The sequence below is a fragment of the Ctenopharyngodon idella genome, chromosome 1, assembly GCF_019924925.1.
Source record: "Ctenopharyngodon idella isolate HZGC_01 chromosome 1, HZGC01, whole genome shotgun sequence".
Taxonomy (NCBI): Eukaryota; Metazoa; Chordata; class Actinopteri; order Cypriniformes; family Xenocyprididae; genus Ctenopharyngodon; species Ctenopharyngodon idella.
Window position 1 is genome coordinate 21718597 of NC_067220.1, and position 14250 is coordinate 21732846.

Below are 14250 nucleotides of genomic sequence, written 5' to 3' on the forward strand. Positions count from 1 at the left end.
GTGTATGAGCATTCGCACTTCAAAGCTCCGCCGTTGAGTTGAGCATCTTGTCTGGGGTCAAATGTGTGTTTTTGTTTATTATGTCAAACGAGAGTCATTAAGTGATAACAGGAAATGCTCAATGACCTAATTAAATGACCTACAAACTGCTAAATGGTCCATCCCCCTCTGTCTTACCCTCTGGGCACCCGCAACAAGACCACCACAACCCCCTCCAATTCCTTTCATCATGTCATCTATTCCTCACCCTTCCAGAAGATTAAGGCTCAAGATGCTAAGAGAGGCTGGGAATTATGAAAAATACATCTTTGGAAACAAATGCCTGTCATTTCCATTTCCATTTCAAAATGCAATGGATGAAGCTCTTAAAGGAACAGTTCACCCAAAAACTAACTACTACATCTATATCTCTCTATCTCTCTTTTTCATTTATTTACTTCATGTTGTATGTGTACCGATAAATAATTTATAATAAACACTGCAATAATTCCTAAAAAAATAAAGCTGTGTTCAAACTGCCAGCGATGCAGCGACAAAGTGACATGCTCCCATTCATTTCAGTGGAGAGCTGGTGATGTCCGGGAACATGAGTGACAGTGACCGTTGGCAACAGGATGTAGGCGTGTCCAATGAAGGGACAAAATTGAGCTGTTAAACTTTATACAAATAAAGAACGACATTCGGGAACGACAACCAATAGGAGTAAATTCAGTCGAGCGTATGTGATGTTATTTTAGATGTCAGCAACTTTCCTATAATTTATGATATGTCTTGTGTATACATACAGGAGTACTCGCCATGCTGACTCAGAGCCTGAATGGATTTGTGAACCCAGATAGACCAGCGCTTGTGCTTTTGCTGCACATAAATAGCCATGATGGCAAAAAGCACTTGCTGTTTCTTGTTCATCTTTAATATTAAGCATTTTATGTTCTGATTCCATTTATATTTAGTCTTTTCCCTTAGTTTAGTTTTTAGCAGTAAGAAAATGGATTCAGTGTCTACAACAATGAATAGCATCCGTGAATGCTAGGCAACTAGAAATGGGAACACCCACTTACGACCTCACTGCCAGCCACTGGCGATGTCCCTGGCAGTGTGAACACAGTTTAAGAATCGTCAATTTTGATTTAATGGTGACTAAGTCACTGATCTATCATTGTAATTTTTAGGTGAACTATTCCTTTGACTGAGTTGCGATCAGTCATACTCTTTCTGCTCACCTTGCAGTGTCTGTAGGCACTGGCCGGTCTTGATGTCCCAGATCTTGACGGTGGAGTCTGCGTTTCCAGAGACGAGGATATTATCTTTGAGCTCCATGCCGCTGGTGAGAGACTGATGACCTGTGAGCGTGTGAATACAGTTTCCTGTCTCTACATCCCACACCCGAATTGACGTGTCCAACGAACCGCTCACCACATGGATGCCATCGAACTGTAGAAAGAGCGGATTAAATAAATCATTGTTCAGTAATTAATAAATTGCGTTATGTAAGAAAACGACTGTGGCTAAACACCCAGAGTAGTCATTTGGCTTATTCTGTGTCTAGAATAAAACCCAAGAGCAATTCAATAAAAGCTTTATTGAGCAGGGCAGGGATTTGATTCATTTCACAATGAGATGCAGCACAGCTGAATTCCAGATATTTTCCATTGCATTGTTATTGCACTGTGTTTGATTAATTTTTTTTGGCAAAGCTCTTAAAATTATGGATATATGAACAAATGAGGGCAAATGCAGATTAGTACGGACTACAGTCCAAATGCTTTGTCCCACAGCAGCTTGGTCAAAGACAAATAGGCTGTCCAAGAAAAAATAAATCTTGTTTAAAATGCCTTCGTTCTTAAATATGTAATCTTTGCAGTAATGTTGGTTTACAACAGTTTAACAATTTAATAATGTCATTTAGTGTAACCATTTAAAAAAACAATACATATTTCATTACACCTTCAGTGCACCTTAAAAGGATAGTTCACCCAAAAATGAAAATTATCCCATGATTCACTCCCCCTCAAGCCATTCTAGGTGTATATGACTATCTTCATTCAGACAAACACAATCAGAGATATATTTATAAATATGCTTAGTCCTCCAAGGTTTATAATGGCAGTAATCCATACGACTCCAGGGGGTTAATAAAGGCCTTCTGAAGCAAACCGATGCATTTTTGTAATAAAAATATCTGTATTTAAAACTTTATAAATTCAAATAACTAGCTTCCGGCGGACGAACGTACGCAGAATGCGCAAGCCGATTTGCGGCGGAAGAGTATCCTGACCTGATGCACAACGTGATGACAAACATGGAGGCACAGAGGATAGAACAAAACAAATCACTGGTCATGAATTATAAGTCTAAAATGGTAATTTTTAAAGAGAAATTTTGGAGGATTTCGATATAAGAGAAGAGGAGCTTATATTTGTTGCACAGCCCTATTTGTTTGAACCGCGAGAGGCGTCTAAAATTACAAGATTACTCCTACATCCAGCATCATCCATCACGTCAGAGGATTACTCATTTGGCGCAAGTCGACTTGTGCATTCTGTGTACGGTCGTCAGCCGGAAGCTAGTTATTTGAATTTATAAAGTTTTAAATATGGATATTTTTTCTTACCAAAAAAAAAACGCATCGCTTTGCTTCAGAAGGCCTTTATTAACCCACTGGAGTTGTATGGATTACTATTTTTTTTTTAGGGATGGCTGCATTATTTTTGGCTTCAAAACGCACCCCCCCATTCACCATTATAAACCTTGGAGGACTAAGGATATTTTTAAATATATCTCTGATAGTGTTTGTCTAAAAAAAGAAGATAGTCATACACCTAGGATGGCTTGAGGATGAGTAAAACATGGGATAATTTTCAGTTTTGGGTGAATTATCCCTTTAAGTGCACACTTTAATCATTATTTTAATTTTTCAAGGTAAAAACAAAAAAAGACATTTATCCATCCCCCCATTTTGCAGATCCTATTACGGTTACACATAATAGCACTCATGATTAGATCATACTGAGTCACTGATGGAATGTGGTTCAGGTAAACTTCCTGCACAGTTAGCTGTAGGTCACGAAAGCTTTTCAAGAGAATAGACAGAATGATAGTGCTTCTTATTCAGGCCAAATATCTCTTTAACCCATGCTCCTTTAGAGCACTGAGTGATGATTGTGCTTTAAAGATCTCTTGCCTTACTGCTCAAGAATTAACGTAGCAATGACCCACAAAGACATTTCATTTTTCTTTGAGGAGATGGCTTGATTCTTTTTCTTGCTTTAAAGGACTATGAATCCATCAGTCATTTATCTGACCTCTGAGAGGCAGGTGAAGTGGTTGAGCGTTAGTCAGGGCACATGTGTCAGGTGTGCGTAAATGTCTATGTTTACCTGAAGGGAGTAGACTCTGTTGGTGTGACCCTGGAGTGTGTGTAGGCAGGTCTCGGTTTCAGGATCCCACACTTTCACCATGAAGTCATAGGCCCCGCTGACCACCCTACGGCCGTCATACTGTACGCAACGAACGGCTGCCACGTGACCCATGAGCACGTGCAAACACTGACCCGTCTCTATGTCCCAAACCCGCAGCGTGGCGTCCCGAGAACCACTCACCACCCTGAGAGAGAAAAACAAACTGCTTTACTTTTCAACATCTTAAAGGAGTGTGTGCTTGCATTAAAAGTTTCACATAATAATGTTAAAATGATTTCTTTTTCAACTTATGATGGTAGAATTTAATCAGCCATTAATTCAGCAGTCTATGACAGTCAATTGCTTGTACCTTCAAGGGTTGTATTTGCTTATAGCATTACATAAATCAAAGCAAAAACATTATTTGCTTATAAAAACCAGACCCCTAGGACATGAGTTTGATATATATTTTTTTCTAAACAAACAAAATGAACATTAAAATGGGTGCTGGTGAAGCATAAGAGTAACAAACAGAAACTACTATTGTTGTTGCTGAATGAAGCCTGAGGTCACCGAACAAAATAAGCAATCAAGCTTGACACAAAGGGAAAATATGCACACCAATTGGCCCAAAGGCTTTCAAAACAGAGAATATTGTCAGCCGAGCAATTGTGTAGTTCACAACAGAGCATAAAGAAGCAAAGCTCAACTCTGTATGCGAGTACTCCGCACGGTTAATGTGTACAGCTGAAACCAGATGGGAAATGTGCGGTTTAACCAGCACACAATCATATATTGTCTGCTGCTATTAAAGGGAATTATCTTTAAAGAAGTATTATATAATATACTGTACTTTATATAACACTTGAAAGTAAATGAACTCATGCATGGTAGTTGTTTATCCAAAGCTTATACTCCACATCAATGTTTCACTTTCAATTTCTTTTAACCAAAAATGTTTCAATTCGATTCATTACCATTAATATTTCAGTTAATATTAATATTTAAATATTAAATTTAAATGTTTTTAACATCTAATTTTAATATTTGATACTGCGAGTTAAAAAAATATATTGTGCTAAGAGTGCAATCCACACAAATTTATTAATCATGCACTTTTTTTTTTTGGTTTTCCCTTATAAAAACTGGGATAATCTTAATATTTCTAATAAAGTATTTAATTAATGTAAATCTATTATTAAATTCTGTTTAATAGGTTAAATGTCATGTACCCCTTTGCTGGGAATCATCCTTAGACATTATTTAATCCAATTTATTTTGTCATATGACCACAAGATGACCACAAAGGAAAACACTTGATCACTAAAACATGATTTCTGAAGGATCATGTGACACTGAAGACTGTAGTAGTGGCTGCTGTACCATCACAGGAATACATTACATTTTAAAATATATTCAAATAGAAAACAGCTTTTTTATTGTTAAAATATTTCACAATATTACTGCCTTTACTGTAATAATAAATGTGAGTAAAGCTTGTTTACCCTCAGTGGAGTAATCTATATGCATCTGCATGTAAAGTGCCATTTGGGAGGTAGTAGATGTTACCTTTTCTCATGCAAGTGCATACAGCGCACTGTTGAGGTATGACCGTACAGCGTGTGGATACATTCTCCCGTCTCTGCATTCCAGACCTTCAGCGTTCGGTCTGTGGAGCCACTGATAATGATGTTGTCTCGCATCTGAGAGGACCAGACCCCACCGGTGTGGCCGACTAACGTCCGCAAACACTGGCGACAAAGAAAGAAGGAATACAAGTGTAAATCAATTGAATTACAATGGCACGTGTTTAAAATGCAACTGAAAGAATGGCGAACAAAAAATGGCCAACAAAAAAGGTTGCAAATGAATTACCCAATGACTGCACTAATTTTAAGCACTCAGATTTATCATTTTGACCTTTACCCAAGACATTACTTTTGCTTATCAACATATATCAAATAACTCTACAGCCCATTTGAAGCATAGTTAATAGAAAAAGAAACAGTTTACTTCATGTAATATATTAGATATTGATCGGCATGATGAGAGAAATCCTTTAGAATAATCCATAAGGCTAAGGGCCATTTCCTCTAAATATAATTAAACCAAATTCAATTTAATTTCAGAGGCAAACATGGAATCAAAGGTGCCTATGGTCATTTCATTGGGTTATGAGGCGAGTGGAAAGCATTGCAAGTGTCAAAGGCGTAACCTCTGAACCATGACCGATAAAAGCAGGGGTGATAAACCCAGGAGATGTGAAAGAGGAGGTCTCAAGGCCTTTAATTCATAATGCAGCTGCTCCTATTTCTGTCTCCATCTCGATTCATGATCAACCGCAATGCATCATTAATCTTTAGAAGTGGAGACCAACCTCCACAACACAGAGGGCTTTCAAGCGTTTTAACGTGCCTTGCTTTGTTCTATCGCCGTATGTGGCAATTGATGGAACAAAAGAGCAACTACTGAGAAAATCAAACCAATTAACAATCATTTCAAACCATTACTGTACCTGCAAAAATGACAAATGGGACAATAAAATGAAGGGGTTAAAAGCAGAATGGCTCTTCATAGGGAACTGAAGGAACGACAGGGATGTCATCTCTGAACAATCCCGTGTTAAAATGTGCCCAAAGCCAATTTCTTATCTTGTGATCAAAAGCTACTCCACTCAAATTTGTAGTGTCCATAACACGCCAGAGAGAAAAAGGAGGGAGGTTATATCATGAATATTAATGTACTTCTTACTGCATTATGCATGAGGTGTTGTGTTCCATAATGAGTACATGTTACTAAGGCGATAGATCTTTCCCATGGAATGTTGGGGTGGTTTAAATAATGCCGGTGAGCACGGAGAGCTTTCAGGCCGTGTTCTCAGGCGATTACAGCCTGCTCAGGCTGTGTCTCGGAGAGGACCTTTGAAACCAAATGGCTTAGGTGTCTGTTTATCTGCCCGTTGAGAAACCATAAAAGAGCAAGTCTGTGGCACCCACGAGGCATTGAGATTAGCATTCCGTTTGAGTGGCTGGTGGGAAATGTTTGAAGCCAAGGATCGAGGTTTAAATCCATTTGAGTAACCCCTTTCAAATTCCACTCATTTTACAGTCCACATCTAATCTTAGGGAAGAAGATACCGTGCAAATTGTGGCTAGGGTGGTAAAGTGCCAGTGCTTATTTTGTTTAGTCTCCTTCCAAAAATCCACATTGCGCTTGTCGGACTGAAGCGGGTCCCATTTCAACACTCGTTTTCGTGTTCAAAACCCACCGTATCCCTGAATGGCCAGGATTGGCACACAAATTGTGTGTTTCAGATGGTGAGCAGACTGTTTAGAGCAGCTGTTTTCATTGCTAACCCTCCTATTTCCATACTAAAAAAGTCCTCTCCCATCTGGAAGAGCACTATTATTAAAACTTTTCAACATCAAACCACAGACTACAATGGTTTGTGGGAACTAAAGATTGAAGAACATCTGTCAATTAAACAGTTCAGCTGTTGAGCCTGGGCTCTGTAAAGGAGTTAAAGGAGGCTATACAAGGTAAATAAAGGAAATTATAGTGTGCCATAACCATGGTATGGTTCTCGTGAGCACAAAACCTCATTTAGGGCCAATAAATGGCTGATGGCTGTTTGCGTAAATAGAAGGGCGAACAGTCTTTGCGTACAAAACCTAGCAATGCTGTCACCACAATATTACTTGAGTTCCAAGCTTTCTGGGAAAGAATGACTATTCAAAAGGTCATCAGAGGTTAGATCAGTGTTGTTATGGTTAAAACAAACTACAAAAAAAAAAAAAATGTTTTCATTAATAAAGCTATAAATAAAATAAAAACAAACCAAAATTCGCAACTGAAAAGTTGAAGTACGATTCTTAAACTGAAATCTAAATTTGCAAAATTGCAAAAACGAAATGACTAAAATTTAAATAAATGAAAACTTAAAAATAAAAGCTAATTCAACATTAGTAAATACTATAATAATATAAATGATTAAAAAAATAACACTGGGTTAGATGCATTTTACCTCATTACATATGAATGGTATGCAGCTAATTATCTATCTACAGCTACCATAAAACCCATTTAAAAATCTTTAGTTGGGGTGTTTAGACAATCAGGCCTCAAACAAGCAGAGGTTAAAGCTTATTTAAGAACAGCTATAGACATATTCCAATATACGATTTGCAAGATCAGCATATGAAGGTAATCTCCGGCTGGGTGTGTTTGTTTCTCTGATGCAGGAGTGGGTGGATGGTTTGGGCAGGAGTGCTGCAGTCTGCATGTTAAGGAGTTGGTGGTCAGCCAAAGGTGCAGTCTGAGTCATGGCTGGAGCGAGGGAGGGGGAGGAGAGTCGCAGGAAATTAAAAGCGGAATAAAGCAGCGAAAACGAGGGGAGAGAGCGTGAAATGGAGCCAAAGGCTTTAGGATGAGTGAAAGATGTGATGAAAGCAAGAAGTAAACAGGAGAATGGAGGCTGGAGGGCTGTTTTCACAGTAAGAGACACAGATGCATATGCTCATACACTCCCTGTGACCTCCTCACTCCTCTCTACAGTACGTCCTGTCACACCCAGGCCTCCTGCGCTACTGTAAACAACTCCACGAAAGGTGACCTCCAGCGGCAGAGAGTTGCTTTGAGCACATTGCATAAACGGTCTCAAGGGCTTTTGGGTTTGAATTCGTCAATAAACCCAGGGTTTCATACAGTTCATACTTTACCCTGGGTTAGTAATTAATCCCGGGTAAGTTTTGAAATATCACACTGTACATTTGTAAAGGCCGGGTTTATGTTCTTATTTGCATATTCATGAGTTTATATCATGCAAGTAGATGCTTTAATAAGTGATTTGTCTGAAGGTATTTTGGCAAATCTGCTTTGGCATCTTACATCTTATGAAAAGTTCTACAAACATAATACCGCTGCTGGTTTATTCCAGTTAATGCATTTGTCGTTGCTGTTCGACATTATTTTTTCCCCTCAGGTGCTGAAACTAAATAGTACAAAAAGCTCATGAAATTTTAATGCGGTAAACGCTGATGATGTTTATGACCAGTTATGTGTTTCCAAATATTTTGCTGTAACTTTTTAGCATAATTTTGCAGTGTTTACAGGGTTCACACATTTTCAGATAAATCCATTTAAGTTATTTTTGCAAGACATATGTATATATATAATTTATATATTTTATTATAAAGCATAAAATCATTTCCATTGACTAAAGAATTTTCCATGCCTTCTCTAAGATCTTTTAGAATTTTTTTTTTATTTCCATGACTTTTCCAGGCCAGGAAATCACACTTTTGAAAGATATGCAAACTAAAGATTGGCAGTTTTGAATCAGTTTTGCTAATACTGGTCACCCCTAGATGAATCCCAACCTTGGCCAAGACTGTTTTGATGTGCATAGATTTATCATTTTTTTTAAATAATTTATTTTACAGAGACACTTACAAGATATACTTAACCAAATAAATATTTTATAATAGAGCATTAGTAACATTTCTATTGACTACAGAATTTTCTATGAATTTATTAAATTTCTAAGTTTTCCAGGCCTGAAAAAAAAAAAAAAAAAAAAAAAAATCAGACTTTTGAAAATCGGGCATAGCCAGGCCAGGGTTTCTCTTTCAAAATTACAAGCGAGAAATGCTGCTTTAAGCACAGTGTGAAAAGCCTTTTAGTCTCATTTTCAAGGCATCCACATAACCCTTTGTGGTCACCAAAACTTTCCACGCCACTCATCCCTGAACAGGTGAAAAGAGCTGTGGGTAAATCCTGTCGACACATCTCAGAGAAGCCAGATTAAATACATCTTAGCCCTGGGCTGGTTGTGATGTGACAGAAAGAGAGAGATGTTGGCCAAGTGTCACTGTCACTATATGAGGAATATTCCACAGGCATTTTAAAACTGCTAGACATCAGACATGTCCGTACAGCTGGCAGAGAGGAAACTTCCATTGCTTCAGAGTGCTGGTTATCATCTCTGAAGTTTTAGGATGAATCCTTCTCAACTCGGGGAGAGTGTGGATGAGTCCGACAGCTCTCAGTGAGACGGAGAGAGAGTGCTACATATAATCCGTGAAGTGGTGCAATCACTAAAACGCCTCATCTATTTACCAGGTAACTTGAGCAATGTAGTTTGTTTTGTTGGTCATGCCATGGAGACAACATTAAAACCCAAGTCCACAGAATCCCCTGTTCTTATACTGATCCTAATCCAAAGAAGCTCATCTGTTTGCTTATGTTTCTGTCACTTTTCATCCCTCATCAGACGCTTATCGTGCTGTACACATCCTCAAGCGTGGCACACATTCAAATGAGCATGATGCTGCGTTAGAGCCTAATCTTCCCTCAAAATCACTTTCCTATTACACAGCATGAGGCCCATTCATTTACTATGGAAGGGGGCCAGTAATAGTATTATCATGCAAGTGTGGGTGAAGATGGTCTGTAATCCACGGCACGCCTATCAGATCTTTATCTACCATTCATATCAGGCTTCGCTCAGACATTTACTTATGTTCATGTTGGGCTAATGATACTAGGGGTTGGGTATAAAATCAAAAATATACCAGTATAAATTTGTCAACTGGTATACTAATGTAGTTATGCCAGTGTTTCCTATGCAGCTTTTATGATTCAGCTGAAAATAAAGACATGTAACCACTAAATAACAGCAAGAAAACATGTCTAGTGAATTGCTCTCACAAGCAGAGTTTATGAAAACATGACTCTTATGGGCAGATTCTTTTATTAGGTTACAAATCTGGGTATGATCATTATGGTCGGAATAAAATAATACAAATATTGCTATTTTTTCACATTTTTTAAAAACATGGTTAAGAGAAGAAGTGCTTTCTTGGAGCTTAAGTGGTAGAGCATGGCGCTAACAACGCCAAGATCGTGGGTTTGATTTGCAATGAATTGAACATGCATAAACTTATAAAAATGTACACCTTCAATGCGGTGCAAGTTTCTTTGGTTAAAGCATCAGCCAAATGCATAAATGTAAATACTTGTTTTATGTCAGTTTCTCAACTACTCTTTTTATTTCGGGTCTATGAGGCTGCCTTTAACAATGAAATATGTGGGTTAAATTGACCCACAAACATCATAATCATGATAGAAATTTTGTACACATTCCAAAACAATATTTGACTTATCAAAAACCAAAATGAGTCAAATTGAACCATAACACATTATAAAAGAATCATTCAAAAAGACCTTCGACAAGACTGCATGTCTCAAACTGTTTTTGTGTGCATAAATATAATATCCTTGATTATATAATATCCAGTATTTCTCTATAAAACATGTTCTTTCCCGTCCAAGTTTTTCATGAATCACTTCTACAGAAAGCGGGAACCAGCGCATAGTGGTGGTGTTGCCAACTCTCAATAAACATTATCTGTAATGGGAAAAGCTGTTAATCTGGTCTCAGATCAGCAGTGAAGGGCACCTTTTTACCTAAACAGAAAGAAACCTGCTGCTTTCAACAGATGGACTGCAGCAAAATGGCCCCTTTAGACAGACTTTTTTTTTGCTTGTGAAAAACAAGTGAACGGCAATTTTCTGTATTAATCTATAAACTCAAAATGGGCTCCACTATAATGAGTGAAAACAGTGAAGGGTGTTTAATGAGAAAGGAGCACTTGCGTGCAAAGGAATTTCAACTATTCCCTCGCTATGACATTCTTTTGCCAGCTTTATCCTCAGACAATATCAGAGCAAAGCAAACAAAGAACGCAGAGAATTTTGGACAATGACACATCCAACCACCACACAAAGCAAAAGCACATGCTTTCATTCTTTAGACAAAATAGAGGTCAAACTGGGAGAAAAAAAACACATAGTGTTTGTCTGAGTATGTGTGTATATGGGGGTTGGTGATGTAGAAATTCGGGACCCATGACCCAAAGGAGCCTATTTGTCTAGATCTGCTATCGATCCCAACCCGAGAAGGTTTTAGTCTCAGAGGGTGAGTATCTGCCTGTGAGCTGCTTGCATGAGCTCCTGGGGTTTACAGAATTTAAATGGTGAACTGAAGTGTAGCGAGAGGAAAAAGTAAACAGACCCAAGGTCAAGAAACAGAGACACTGTAAGAGAACCAGAAAGAGATGGACAGAGCAATGAAACAGAGGGGAGGGGGACCACATCCATAGATTCAGAGAGGCATACGCAGCCGAAATAACATTTGTGGCTGTGGCCATGACAACAGGACTGCAGACCACAAAAGTGCGGAAAATGCTAATTTTTAAAAACACAAGAAGAATGTATATTGGACTTAACTAATGTACTCAAAAAAACAGTTAATAGTTCGCAGCTGAGTGAACTGGAGAAGTGAAGAGTGTATGAAAGAGTATAGTCGCACTAAATCCTATTGTCTCCTGCATCACTGTTCCACTTCCTCTGACAGGCGCTTCAAAGGACACAGCATTTCCTGTTTAATTGGCCACAGCCAGTGCCGTGGGACTCTCTAACGCATTGCATCAGATTTGAGACACTACATAGCTATAATCTTCTTTATATTAGGGGATGCACAATACTGGCATCATGCGGTTATCGACTGAAATCAGCAATTAAAAATATATTATTATAACAATTTAAATATTTAATTGAAAATATTGAAAATTTACCTATTTAGCTATTTAATTTACTTATTTTAGCCATTTCATTTATCAGCTGATATTAGGTATTTATTACGATATTGGATATTTGTGTTTAAAGGGTTAGTTCACCCAAAAATGAAAATTGTCATTAATTACCGTCATGTCGGTCCACACCCGTAAAACCTTCGTTCATCTTTGTTATACAAATTAAGATATTTTCGATGAAATCCAAGAGGTACATGACTCATCCATAGACAGCAATATAAAATCAACACTTTCAAGGTCCATAAAGGTGCTAAAGACATCGTTAAAACAGTCAACGTGACTGCAGTGGTTCAACCTTAATTTTATAAAGCGACAAGAATACTTTGTGCGCAAAAACAAAACAAAAATAACGACTTTATTAAAGAATATTTTCTCTTCTGTGTAATTCTCATTCATTGTTTATGTTCAGCGCTTCCAGGTTCTGCGTCCAAACACCGACTCATTATTGGCCGGCTCCTGCGTCAGCATCACACGCATGCATCGTTCTGCTCACATCAACAGCGCCGGCCAATACTGAGCCGGCATTCGGACGTAAACACAGAAGCCTGCACTGTGCTTACTGCGTCACCTGCATAAGGATGATGACAGGGAAGAGAAGAGATTGTTGAATAAAGTTATTTTTGTTTTGTTTTTGCGCACAAAAAGTATTCTCGTCCCTTCATAAAATTAAGGTTGAACCACTGCAGTCACGTCGACTGTTTTAACGATGTCTTTACTACCTTTCTGGACCTTGAAATTGATTATATTGCTTTCTATAGACGAGTCATATACCTCTCGGATTTCATCAAAAATATCTTAATTTGTTGTCCGAAGGTCTTACGGGTGTGGGACGACATGAGGGTGAGTAATTAATGACAGAAATTTCATTTTTGGGTGAACTAACCCTTTAAGATTATTCATTTAAGTAATGCCCATTTCAAGTAATTTAATTAATCTCAAGTAATGTAGACTTACAATGTTGACAATAAAAATAATTATTGGCATATCGATTATGTTTTCCATCATGGGCCAGATGAACACGAACAAATACAAATGTCTGCCTGTTTTAGCCTTTTTTTGAGAGAATTTGGATATATTTCTGGGTAACAGAAGTTGATCCAAGCTTTACAAGCATTTTCAAGCTGGTGCTTCTTTTCGACAGCTCCGCAAACAGAACTGCATGATGGGAACAAAAAGGCAGCCTGCCATATATGCGGCGATGACCCTAATCATGGCGCATCTGCCATCTGTTACGATGATGTCTCTCATCAGACAGCATGTTGCTGCTGCACCAATCACGTCTCCGCTGTGATAAGACGAGAGCCAATCAATGCACGCTAGATTTGATTACAGAAGCTCAAAGGCTGATAACCTTGGGAATGATCTGAGATCCTCTTCTGTGAAAAGCGGACTAGTGAGAGTCACGTGGAGGATGGAAGATGGAAAAATCTAACAAACGAGGACGATAACGCCTGTGTTAGTATCGGTTATAATAGTGAACATTAAAAGGAGAGATTTCATTAGACTCTGGATGAAAATGGAGGTCAGGATGGAAAGGGCAGCGCTGCATGATGAGTGAACCACACACACACACGCGCAAATTTTTTTACAACTGCCATAAACTTGCAGCACAAGGACCATGTCACAGCATCAGCTAGTGCGATGAATCCTTAAAGTGCAGTAGGGAGGGAATGGCAGAGAATGGAGTTGAGAAAGAGAGAGAGACAGTCAGCCAGAAAGAAAGGGTGTTTGCAGCTGGTGATCATCTCAGTGTTCAATAGAACATGACTGTTCTCACATTCTCACGTGAATAAGTGATGAAGATGGTCATGTGCAGGTTTTCTGGATGAATTGAGATGGCAGTGAGTGCTGTTGTACAATGATGCTCAATGAAAACACACCTCCCATGAGAGAGAGCGCGAGAGAGCGAGAGAGAAGATGAAGAGAATGAAAGGACAGAGAGGAGTCAGCTGCATATTTATGTACATGTACACCTCATATCTGATAGCATTTTGAAAATGCAAGCAAAGCCACCAAACATTATGGAAAATGGCAAAAAGCAGAGTCTCTTGTATATATATATATATATATATATATATATGAGTGATCAATATGATTCAGTGGTAACTGAGATAATCAAATGATCATCATTGATGCTGATAGCAGAACTAAAGCCAATCATTTTAACCCATAACCCTGTGAATTCATTTCACGTG

The 14250-nt window shown here is 38.3% G+C and overlaps 1 protein-coding gene across 4 annotated transcripts in view; it reads right to left on the reverse strand.

The window, feature by feature from the left end:
• The window catches only part of fbxw7 (F-box and WD repeat domain containing 7), a 169430-nt gene that overhangs the window by 4685 nt on the left and 150495 nt on the right, over positions 1-14250 (reverse strand). For all 4 annotated transcript variants that reach the window (XM_051893948.1, XM_051893939.1, XM_051893965.1 and 1 more), the window contains 3 exons: positions 4971-5152; positions 3381-3606; positions 1224-1434 (listed from right to left, as the gene is read on the reverse strand). In XM_051893948.1, coding sequence (XP_051749908.1) covers positions 1224-1434; positions 3381-3606; positions 4971-5152 — 619 coding nt within the window. The remainder of the gene's footprint in view (positions 1-1223; positions 1435-3380; positions 3607-4970; positions 5153-14250) is intronic.